The 12,528-nt window shown below is 35.0% G+C and overlaps 1 protein-coding gene across 9 annotated transcripts in view; it reads right to left on the bottom strand.

Annotated features, from left to right (window-relative positions):
* The window catches only part of ANKRD28 (ankyrin repeat domain 28), a 139,447-nt gene that overhangs the window by 79,038 nt on the left and 47,881 nt on the right, over window positions 1-12,528 (bottom strand). For 4 of the 9 annotated variants that reach the window (XM_070433359.1, XM_070433360.1, XM_070433358.1 and 1 more), the window contains one exon: window positions 5,095-5,178. In XM_070433359.1, coding sequence (XP_070289460.1) covers window positions 5,095-5,178 — 84 coding nt within the window. Of the gene's footprint in view, window positions 1-5,094; window positions 5,179-6,593; window positions 8,062-12,528 lie in introns of those variants that run through there. The other 5 variants (XR_011473679.1, XR_011473680.1, XM_070433357.1 and 2 more) reach the window with 3 other exon arrangements.

The raw sequence follows: 12,528 nt of genomic DNA, 5'->3' as shown, positions 1-12,528 counted from the left end.
AATTAGAGCACTTCTAGCTAATTTCCAGGAAAGACTACAACGGGAAGGATGGAGGTGGGTGAAATTCAGGCAACCTGTGTAAATTCATGGTTTACTACTTTGTGTTAACTGCCAACAATATTGCTACAATAAAACATAATATCTGCCTGTGTGATGTACATATACATACATGTATACATGTATGTTTATATTTGCCAAGCACTTCATATGAAAAAGTAAAATCAACATCACTTCAATAATCCCAGTAAGTTATTTTTGAAAGTTTAGATGTTAATAATTTAGAAGACTACTTTGGCAAAACCAATCCCAAAATATTTTGAATGACATTGTACATTTAAAGGTAGCATTTTCAAAAATATTGTCAGATAATACAGGCAGGATCTACTGACTAGCTCTTAAATCAACTGTCTTTGAGTTTAAAAAGGGTCACTTATAATCTAAGCCTTTCTCTGTTTTAAACACAAAAGATCGTGTGGGCTGGATTATAATTAACCCCAGTTTGATATTACTTTGAATGACATTTTTACCCAGCTAAAAAATAACGCACTAAGGGAAGTTTGTGAATTCACTCATTTGCAATGCTAAAGTCGGGCATTATGAAAATTAGAATCACATTTGTATTACAAGGTAGAAGTCCATAGAACATGAACATAACTTTTAGGAAAAAATCCATTTTTGAACCATTATTGCTTTATGACACTATCTGACAAAAGGAAAAATATTCCTCTCTCCAATTTACTTTTTTATTCCCCAGTTACTGTCAAGTCTGACATGGGTTCAAATTCCTGTTCTGCTAACCTTACTGATCCTAAAGACATTTAACTTTTCTGAGTTTCAGTTTTATCACCTATTGGTGGAATGAAAATGTTAACCTACCAACTTTACAAGATTCTTTTGTGAATTAAATCAAGTAACATAAAAAGGTTTAGGCATGTAATTGTCACTGAAATAAAATTCTACAATTAACACCAATTTATATCACTCTGGATAGAGAAAAAAATTTCTACTTGTAGAAAATAATTTTCTCATAAAGTCAGACTTTTAATCTGACTTTATGAGAAAATTAAATTATTTGGGCTCCACAACATGGCATTAAATTCTAATAGATCCTAGGGAAAGGCATTTTATTATAATTATTAACATCCAGAAGGTCATTAATGTAATCACACACATTTTACAACAAAGGAAAAGTGAGTCTTAAAGAAGTTAAATGGATTTACTCAAGTAATACAGCTAATAAGACTAGGAAGATACAAGTCTTTAAAGTTTTATTTCAATTGTTCTTTACACTATATATACCATTCTGCCTTTAAATTTTTTTTGACTGTTTCACCATTTTGGTTTACAGTGCTTCTTCCACATCCAAGTAGCTATCCAAATTGAAAGTCATTAAAAGTCTTCTATTAGGTTCCCTAACCAAACAACTATTTCCCTTTATTCCTTCCTATGAAAGTGCTGTTTTCCTCCAGATATGGAATATAATCAGTGATGATAAGCCCGTTCTCACCTCAGCAGATGAACCAGGCAACGAACAATGACTAATCTAAGCAAAAGGCTAATCCCCGTCTACCTTTGCTGGTGGAATGGTTTAGAGTGGGCTTGTAATTAATGGAACCTTGGGGGAAGTGTTGTGGGGATTCTGAAAAAGATGTTTTGGCTTGATTAAAGAAAGAAAATGTATAGGGAGAGTCCCCTTTCCACTTTCTTTGGTCTTATTACTGTTGTCATGAGTACAGGATGCAACATTCATCTCTTTAACATGAGGAGAGAGCTGAGAGTCTCATAGACAATCTCACCCAGAGCTCTGACATTACTATTTTAACCAACCCCCAAATCACCTTGCTCTGGATCACATTATTATATGATCAAAAAACCTGTATGTAGCCAGGTGGTCAATTATTTGTGGCCTAAAACCACAAATATAAAACTCCAGTATTCCTAGTGAAATCATCTTACCTAGCTTCTATAAAAACTTCCTTCCCAGACCAAATATTATAAAGACATAATATTTTAAATTAGACTTTAATTAAAAATCAGTTAGGTATGTTATTAAGAAAAATGGTATTTAGTGGTTCACCATATTCAATAACTTCAGGATATGACTGAAGAAACTAATCTATAATAATAACAATGTTTATTTAACAGAATAAAAACAATCTGAAACTCTTAATCCATCCTAAAAATTTTTTGAAAAATGTAAGTTTCAAAAAGTCAGACATTATTCTCAAATACATATTTAAACTTATTTTAGGAAAACACCATTGTCACACTGACATAAACCTTAAAAATATTTTATTACCCATCAAGAGTCAGTGGATATTATATGACACAACAATGTAAGTTTTATTACACACATATCTCTTAAAACCCGATATGATTCCTTTTCACAGAGAGCAGAAAGAGAAAAAAAGTATTATCTTGAATTAGAAGAATGGCCCAAAATTTAACAAATCTTACAATTATGACAATACTCTCAATTACTGAGTCACAAGAGAAAAGGCCTAAAAGCAACCATAAAAAAGTTCGTCAAAAACCCATGAATCACTGAAAGCAATAGAGAAGTCATCCTCAAGAAGGGCCTACTGATTTGAAGTACAGAACTAATTTAGCATCCAGTTCTGACCAAAGTTTCAGAGCAAGGGAACAAGGTAGGAGATGTTAAGAAATGATGGCTGAAAATAAGTAAAGACAGGAATCTATAAGTACAGGCTAAAAATCCTTAGGGGACACAGGAGTAACACACTAGCTATCTATAACAATAAAAGCGTAATATGCTAATTAGATTGGACATCCTTCCGGATGTCCTTCCTTCTGGACAAAGCCACAGTGGGGGGGCGGGAGGGGTGGCAAGGCAGAGGTGTCAGAGGCCCCCCTGGCCACGGTGGCGGCTGGCACCAAGGCCCTTATACGAATTTTGTGCATCGGGCTTCTAGTATATATGTAATAGCTTCCAAGGGCATCACAGCAGAATCAACTGATGCTCAAAAATGATTCTGAATAAAAATTTTAAAATTTAGGATAATTTAATTAATATAGTAGAAAAGCAGTGTTGACTATGAGACTTGTAATGATTGATGAATTAACCATCGTGGTAAGCAGAATTATAGACCAAACTTTCTCACCAAGATATGATTTGCTAGTACTTAAAACAACAAAACACCACAAAAAAACCAAAAACCTAGAGTTAAACAGAACAGAAAGCTGTTTCCTCCTTTTCATAAGTTATCATTTTCTATCTTGAGAAAAGTAGATTCTCCAGGATATCTCCATAAGGTAAAGTAACCAGGCACTTCATTTAAACTAAAAAATTAAAATTAAAAAAATCCTGAATTAGGTGCATGTTTCCAATAAATATAAACTTAAAAAGCTTCACTTAAGAAGGTTTAAGGGGAAAATGTTGAATGAAAGAAGGTGAAAGGATTCGCAAAAAAAAAAAAAAAAAAAAAAAAAAAAAGTGTGTGTGTGTGTATATATATATATATATATATCCTACAGACACAGACAACAGTGTAGTGATGGCCAGAGAGAAGGTGTGGACGAGGGCTGGGTGGAGGTGGGAAATGGGAGACATCTGTAATATGGTCAACAATTTTTCAAAAAATTAAAAAATTTTTAAGTAAAAAAATAAAAACTTTGAGAGAAAAACATAATTTTCTTTTATGGATTAGGAATAATCTTTTAGGAAATATGATGATAGCATTTTGATCAATACCCAATGTTAGATAAACCATTTTAGCTAAATATTCAAATCTATTCAAATAATCCTTTAAAATATCAGATAAAAACTTTTTACATCTACTTAACATTAAGTGGTCACAGTACTGTTGCATGAAAGAATGGAAGAAAGATGAGAGTTCAAGATGAGCTTTCAGGGTTTTCTTAGAATTACCAATCCTTTCCAGGTCATCTGTTTTAGTGTTGCTATAGTGACTCTATGAATCATGATCTTCCCCCCACACTCTGTAATTCAGAGGACTAATGAATTTGATATTACAGTAAACTAGAGGCCCGGTGCACAAATTCGTGCACAGGTGGGATCCTTCAGCCTGGCCAGCGATCGGGGCTGATCGGGGCCGTCTTGCCCCCAGTCCCGATCTGGGCCGATTGGGACCAGCCAGCCGGGGGTGGGGGGGTGGGGGGGTGAGAGGCCATGGAAGGTTGGCCAGCCAGGGGGAGCAATTAGGAGAGGTTGGCTGCCTGTGGGAGGTTGACTGTGGGAGTGCACTGACCACCAGGGGGCAGCTCCTGCATTGAGCGTATGCCCCCTGGTGGTCAGTGCACTTCATAGCTACTAGCTGGTCGTCCAGTCATAACAGTTGCTTAGGCTTTTATATATATAGATTATCTATTTTCAGCCTCTGTTTAGTAAATTAAAGAAACTACTGGCTACTGGAAAACATACACAGAGAGGACATTTATTCACATACCTGTTTTTTTCTAAAACTCTCCCTTATGCCAGTCCTGATTGTAAAATCCACTATATCTTTAAATTTGGAGACTTTTCAAACAATGTATCTTTCTTTATTTTACTGAGAGACTCAAACAGATGAGTCTTTGTGTATAGTTTACCAGAATTATTTACAGAAAAATCTGATCTTATAATCTAGTTAGATGTATTATAAACTTAATAAAAATGTCTTTATTTCAAGTTCACAAAAAAGAACCCTCATTTGAAATACATATAAGAAATGAACAGTGAAGTGTCAAGATGTCTACAACTTACTTTCAAATGGGATTCAGTAGAAGAAAAAAATATATGTATGTACATGTAAAAAAAAAATATAATCTGTGTAAATTGGATAAAGCAAATGTAGCAAAATATATTCAGAGTATTTTTTCAACTTTTCTGTGAAAAATTTCAAAGTAAAAAGCCAGGGGAACAAAGGCTCTTCACAGGCTCCTAATTCTCTTGTATTTTAGTCATTACTCTGAATACATGCCCAGTCCCTTCCTTTTTTGCCCCAAGATGCTTCTTAATCTCATTTAAAACAACTGTTACAGAATTGTTATGTCTTTTTAACAAAAATCATAACTCCAGGAAAAAGGTTTTAAAAGTAGGCTAAAAGGCATGTATCAGTGAATAAATTGTTTTACCTGAAAGTTAACATCTTCTTTCTTAAATATTAGTGCTCGAACTTCATCAGGATCTCCATTAAATATAGCTTGCACCAGTGATGGCTAAAATATAAGAGAGTAATAACAACATTAGTCACAGCACATGGATGATTCTAAAGATATTTCCACATAACTTTTAAAATTATTTTTTAATAGTCAGCCGAGGATATGTTTTTATTGATTTTTTTAGAGAGAGGAAGGGGGAGGGGGAAGGGGAGAGAAGGAAAGGAACAGAGAGGGAAGGAAAAAGGGAGGGAAGGAGGGAGGGAGGGAGGGAGAGACAGGTAGACAGAGAGAGACAGACAGGGAGAAACATCAATGTGAAAGAGAAACAGAGATTGGTTGCTTCCCATACGAACCCCGACTGGGGCTCAAACCCAAAACCTTTTGGTGCATGGGACAAAGCTCCCATCAACTGAGCCACCCGGCCAGGGCTCCATATAACTTTGCAATCTAAAAATTTTCTTCCCTAAAGCAACAATAATCACTTGGTTTTTTATATTAACCAAAAGTTTCATGAAGTCAAATCACATGAAAATACATGATTCCTCCTTGTGGGGGTGGGTAGGAAGACCTAATTTTTAAAAATCAATTCAAAATTACCAAAACTAGGTGATATGATAACAAACGCAAGCCTTTTATTTATATATATGAGAAAAAGAAAGTTACTGCCAAATACAAGGGTGAAATCTCAACCTCTACTTTTTGGACTCAACTTGTCAAACAAGTAGTTTGACAAGTTTGAGGCTCAGCAAAGAAGGCCTCTTTGAAAAGTTCTGTTTGTGGCATCAAAGTACTTGCATGGGTCAGCAATTACATGTATAAAGATATAAATCTAAAGAAAGAAAAGCTGCCAATTGATGAAAATCACTACTATTCGGAGACCAAAAATAATTGTATACCTGATAAAGAGGCAAACACGTGCATGTCTAAATATAACAATTTCTCAATCAACGACATGGCCACTCTGATAAGATATCATATTATACTAGTCAAATAAGAAGCCACTGACAACAACATTAAAAATAAGGTTAAGAATAAAGTCTGAGTCTTTTCCTATAAAAAGTCTTGCATGTAAATACATAAAATTCATTACAGAAAAGACCATGCCTCGGTGTTGCTGGCAGTAGTCAACCTTTCCTAAAATATAAAGCTCTTCATTCTTATTACATCAGTTTTAAAACCACAAAATGAAAACAGAAACGTGGTTGCCACAACTACTATTCTCAATTATTTTTTAAAGTCTTTTAAAGAGATTAAGAGATAGCAAATAAAATCTAAAATGTTATCTAAACATTTGAAAAAGTAAAAATCAGAGATGTGTGCATTTTATATACAATATTGCATACTTATACATTTACATTGCTTTTATTTGGGTTTTTAATGAAACTAGTAGAAACTAACTTTATTCTTAAAAAATAAAATTTATTCTACTAGTTCAGTAGAATACAGTAAACATATAAACTCTCATATCTTACCAATACATTTCCAGAAGATGGAGCATGTAGGGATTTATTTTCCTGTGGCAATTTAGAAATGAATGCAGGAGATTCATCTTCTACCTCCTCCAAAACAACAATACACACTCGACTCATTCGCTCTTTTAAAACACTAGATTCCCAGCTATGTGATAAAAGTCACAGTTGGAAGAGCACAAGTAGTTCTTCCTCCTCTTCTGTATGACACTGAGAATCATTCTCTGAACAGCGCAGCTGGTTTTTTAAAAGTTAATAAGTACTACCGGAAAAACTGAAGTTTAAAATTATGACTACATAACTTATAACTTCCTAAAACAACAAGATTCAGTTATTTTCTGTTGAGTGATTGCAATACTTAAAAGAAATTTCACATCAACATGTCAATTAACTAAAAATGAGTACAAGCTCATTTAAAAATATTTTTCCTCTACCAAAATAGTCATATTGCTCTGTCTCATAGATATTTACTTGCATAAAAAGATCATTGTTTTGGGTGACACCACCACGCAATGCAGAATGAAATGAGAAACAACTGCTGTGACAGAGATAATTACAGCTATACCCACTCTTCCCTGCAAGGTCATATAGTTACCAGTAGCTGGCTTGCTTATAATTGAAAATTAAAATTAAACTCTCATTATTCTGTTTCCACTTCTAATTTGTCTTCATTTCTTCAGCTTCACTGGCTTAATGCAGACACTATCCAGAAAAAGAAAAGAAAAAATATCTAGAGCTCAGCACAAATTTTTTAAATGCAGCTCAGAGGTTGACAATTTTTTCTGTTTGGGAAAGAAAAAAACACAACACTCTGCATTAATAGTAAAGCTGCAGTACATTTACATGCGATGAGTCAGATCACAAGAGACAATAGGACTCTTGGTACTAGAATACAGCTCGATTAATCCAGATATTCCATATAATAGAGGAAACACAGATAGCTTTATTCCCATCTAAAGCGTAAGCAAGGCAGAGCGTTCATTCTTTCTTCATCAGGCAGTTGTCTGTGGCTGCTCCAGCAAAAGGGCACAGGCACCAGGCAGAAATGGTGCTAGCGGGAATCCTAATAGAACAGGCAGGCCGAGAAGGAATCAGAAGACATTTGAGCTCAAATTACTGCTTCAGGCTTTTCATTTAAAAAAGAGAGAGAGAAAAAAAAACCCCAGTAGTTTATCATTCCAGTGTTTCCTTTGATCTCCACATGAATACAGCTTCCACTAAATAGTCTTCATTCAGAGGAAAAAACAGCAGACTGTGCATCTTCTTTGAGCCAACTACTTTATTCAATCATCTGCCTCGGTGCCAATACAGTTTCCTTCCACTGTGAAAACCGTTACAGTTATCCTTTTCAGTAGATTTCAGATGCTTCCTGGTACTCAGATGATCTTGCAAAACGCCACTGACACCTCCAAACGAGTAGGTCCTTAAACAATATCTATAGAACTTCAGGATTGGCCCCACAGAAGCATTCCAACTGAGCAACAATCTGAACAGCAAAGACTGCAGCACCGCAGAATGAAATGCCTAGTAATGCTCACATGTTACACTTACCAGAGATCTGAGCTACTGCTCGAGATGTAACTTCCTCTAGCATTAGAAAAAAACAGTGCACTTGGACTGCCTTCACAATTAGAAGGTTCATGCCAGTTCTGTGACTAATCCAGATCAAACTGAAAAATTCTATAACTGAAAAATGAGTGCGCTTTTAACATTTTCCACTAAAAGCCACAAGGAAATCTGGTGTACTGCCTCTGCTGACTAACACTGGTTTTAGCAAGTAAACAATTTCAGACAGCTTAACTGTTTTCGTGTGTTACAATAAAGCAAATGTTTAACCCCATAATGACAGCTGCATTAAGAGTGTCTTCAGTGAACCTAAATAAGAGAATTAGAAATGAAGGAGAAATATTTTATGAACATATAAAAACCATGAACCTAAGGTTTTATTCTTATTTTTTTACCAAGACCATTTAAAATCTACCAGATGTATGTTATTTTCAAAAATGCAAAGAAGTTGAAACAAAAGAAATTTAACGTTTACTAACAATTTTTATATTGTGGAATTTAATCAAGTCATATTTTTAAAGAAAAAAAAATTTCTTAAGTTGGAAATCCTAATTCTAAAATTCTATGGATCAGATGAATTTTCACTGAAGAAATGGAATAATTCTATCTTCCCATCTGGAAATGGAATAAAGTCTTAAAATCTGTTAAAAACATAAAACTATTGTTTAAAGTCCCTGGTACAGAATTATCTATGTTAAAGGCAAAGGGTAACACAAAAAAAGCAAAAAATCTCCCACCCCTATGAAATTAATATTCCCAAAGCTACAAATAAGTTTCAAAAACTATCAATTTATAGTTGGCTTTCTTCCCCCATTTCTGTTTACTCAACCAATGGGGTTATTTCTCAACAGAAAAATTATAAACGCAATACCGTACTTCCCTTTCAATCTTTTTTCTTCTATCAACTAGCATTTTTATTAATAAACATAATAGTTATTCTGAACATTTATGATGTGCTAGGGTGCTGTACTTTGTCAGCACCTTAACCTTGCTACATTCCCATATTATACAGGAAAAAACAGACTCAGAAATTAAATGTTTTATCCAAAGTCATACAAATTAGTAAAGTTGTGCCTAATTTCAAACACATGCTCTTTCCAACCTAGTCTGCTTCCACTGAATGTATGTGTACACACACACACACACACACTCTCTCTCTCTCTCTCTTTCTCTGTCTCTGTCTCTCTGTCTCTGTCTCTCTCTCTCTCTCTCTCTCTCTCTCTCTCTCTCTCTATCTTTGCAACCTATAATGGTTGTGAAAGGTTTGGATAACAAAGGTATATACTATTTGTTGTGATAATATTCCCAAACAAGTTATTTTTAAATGGGTATTTCAGGGCTAGTCTTACCACATTAATTTAAGCCAGTTTATTTACCAAGACGTGGAGAAAACAAACAAACAAAAAAACACCCTAGCATACTACAGATAAGTATGCAAGAATTTAAGAACAAAAACCATTAAATATCAACTTATGAAAAAAACCTATAACCCAGATATAGCTATACCAAGATACTAAAATATGCTAACAATTTACATAATTGTATTTTAAAATATATAAAATGGTTTAAGGTCAAATTAAAGACATGCAAATATTTTGACATACAAAAATGATGTTAACTACCTCCAGATAACCAAATAAAAAATATCATCTTGATATTTGTGAAATATCTGAAAATAAAACCACTATAGTAACAATACCCTAATATTCTATCTTCTGTTTTTTTCTTTCCCACACCACCCCCCCAACCCAAAAGTATTTTTTATGGGAAATTTTAACTTATTCCAAAGTATCCAATGTATAAATAAATTCACCTAATGAGACTTAAGCAGGTCTATCTTGTTTCTTGTTGTAAGTTAATTTCCATACTTAGGTCTTTCCTAAGCAGAAAACAAGGTCCTTGAAGGCAGGGACTGTGTTATAAACATACTGTTTCCTTCCACTTTCTTTCGACTGTAAATAATTTCACTGAAATAAATTCTATTATATCACAAGACTGAGAATGGCAAAATTATAAAACACAATGGGGGGATTCACACACACACATACTCTCTATTTTTTTTTAAACAAGTTAATGACTTTTTAAAAAATACATTTTTATTGATTCAGAGAGGAAGGGAGAGAGAGAGAGTGATAGAAACATAAATGATGAGAGAGAATTATTGACGGGCTGCCTCCTGCACGTCCCCTACTGGGGATCAAGCCCACAACCAGGCATATGCCCTTGACCAGAATCGAACCTGGGACCCTTCAGTCCCCAGGCTGACACTTTATCCACTGAACCAAACCAGCTAGGGCCACACAGACACTTTAATCAGAAAATACAGGAGGCAGTAAGGTGTAGGCAAGCCAACTTAAGTGTAGAAATTAACAGGTTATAAAACAACTAGAGGCCTGGTGCACGGGATTCATGCACTGGTGCGGGGCTCATCCTGGTCAGCCTAGCAGCTGTGGACCCGCCCTCTGAGCGGCTGTGCACCGTTCATCCCAGTCGGCCAAGTGGCACTCCCACTGTGGGAGCACACTGATCACCAGGGGGCAGCTCCTGCATTGAACGTCTGCCCCCTGGTGGTCAGCATGCATCATAGCAACTAGTCAACTGGTTGTTCCACTGTTTAGTCGCTGGGCTTTTATTATATAGTATAGAATGATATAAAATGACAGCTAAAACTAAGGGCTCAGGAGTCAGCCTACCTTGAGTCCAAATTCCGATTCCATTATTTATGTGTCTTTGGGCAAACTACCTAAATTTCCAGAGCCTATATTTTCCAGAGCTTTTTATCTAGAAGAAATATTGTAGCCCTAGCTGGTTTGGCTCAGTGAATGGAGCGTCAGCCAGGGACTGAAGGGTCTGAAAAGGAGACAGGTAATAAATAAGTATTTAAGAAATTATAGATGGAGAAAGTATTTGTAACATATTGACAAAGTCTGTGCAAACTTAAGTTCAACATTGTGTTATTGTTTGTGTGTTTTGTTGTTGTTTTCAGTTGAACAATGGTAAGGGACTGTGGTTTATTTCTTGAGGCCCTTACTTTTTAGGCCAAATTATATATACTGTGTTTAGTAAACCAACAATTTCAACCCTGACTACTTCATTAACCTCCTGTACTTTATGCTAAAATGTATCCTATCAAAAGCTTACTCCTACTTTTCACCAAATCAAGGAATGGTAAAATGCATTTAACCTTCATTTTACTGATAAAATTTAACATCCTAAAAGATAATTTTAAGTTCCTAATTTTTTTGACACACGTGATTTTTTCCTTTTTGCATAGACAGTCCATCCAAAGCTCAATTTATCTCTTACAAATCTGCGAACCCATGTTGATTATCACAGAATAAAATACTTTACTTTAGGATTAAGTGACTACTCTGTGCCAAGCTAGTTTACATGTATTGTGGTGAAGGATAGTAAGGAAGTGAGTTCAAACCATGTTTCAGAAACATTTCTCATAATTCATGAATCCTAAGCAATCATCTTTTTTTAAAAAAAAAGTTTTTATTGGTTTTTTTAGAGACAGAGGAAGGAAGAGGAAGAGAGACAAACATTAATCGGCTTCCTCCTGCCCGCCCCCTACTGGGGATGGAGCCCACAACCTGGGCAGGAACCTTGATCAGGAATCAAACAAGCAACCTCTCAGTGCATGGGAGACGACGCTCAATCAATTGAGACACACTGGCCAGGGCCTAAACTATCACCTTGAACTATACTTAATCTGTGTACTTTAGAAAAAGACTTATGAACAGATTTAAAAGAAAATAGGGTAGAAGGAGGGGGAAAATTAAGAAATTGTTGCTTTCTATGATGCTGGTCAGATTTCCATATGATTAGTACAGCCACTGCAAAAATGTCACAGTTGAGCCTTGAACAACACAGGTTTGAAATGCACAGATCCATTTACATGTGGGTTTTTTCCCGCCCAATAAATATTGTAAATGTATTATCTCTGCCTTATGCTTTTCTTAATGTTTTCTCTAGCTTAGTTTATTGTAAGAATACAGTATATAAACCATAAAAATATGTAATTGACTGTTTATATTACCAGTAAGGCCTCTGGTCAATAGTAGTCTATTAGTAGTTAAGCTACTAATAAGAGTCAAAAATTTTATGTAGATTTTCAACTGTTCAGGAGAGAGGGAAGGTCAGCATCCCAACTCCACGTCGTTCAAGGGTCAGCTGTGTATTTAAAAAATGATGAATTCAAAATCCTTTTAAAAGGTCCAAATTAATTTTCTTCATGTAATGACTTTATAACCTACGTCATTTAAAAACATTTACCCAATCATATTTCCAAAATGGCTGACAACCAATATTACCTAAGATCACGTGGTTTGACTCAACTGTTATGTTACAATGGTTAAACCTTCCATCA

Source organism: Myotis yumanensis, unplaced genomic scaffold (assembly GCF_028538775.1).
Source record: "Myotis yumanensis isolate MYYU_CA2020_CCGP unplaced genomic scaffold, mMyoYum1.0.hap1 SCAF_14, whole genome shotgun sequence".
In the NCBI taxonomy this organism is placed as follows: Eukaryota; Metazoa; Chordata; class Mammalia; order Chiroptera; family Vespertilionidae; genus Myotis; species Myotis yumanensis.
Note: the sequence above shows the minus strand (reverse complement) of the source record. Positions and strands in the feature narration are given on the sequence as shown.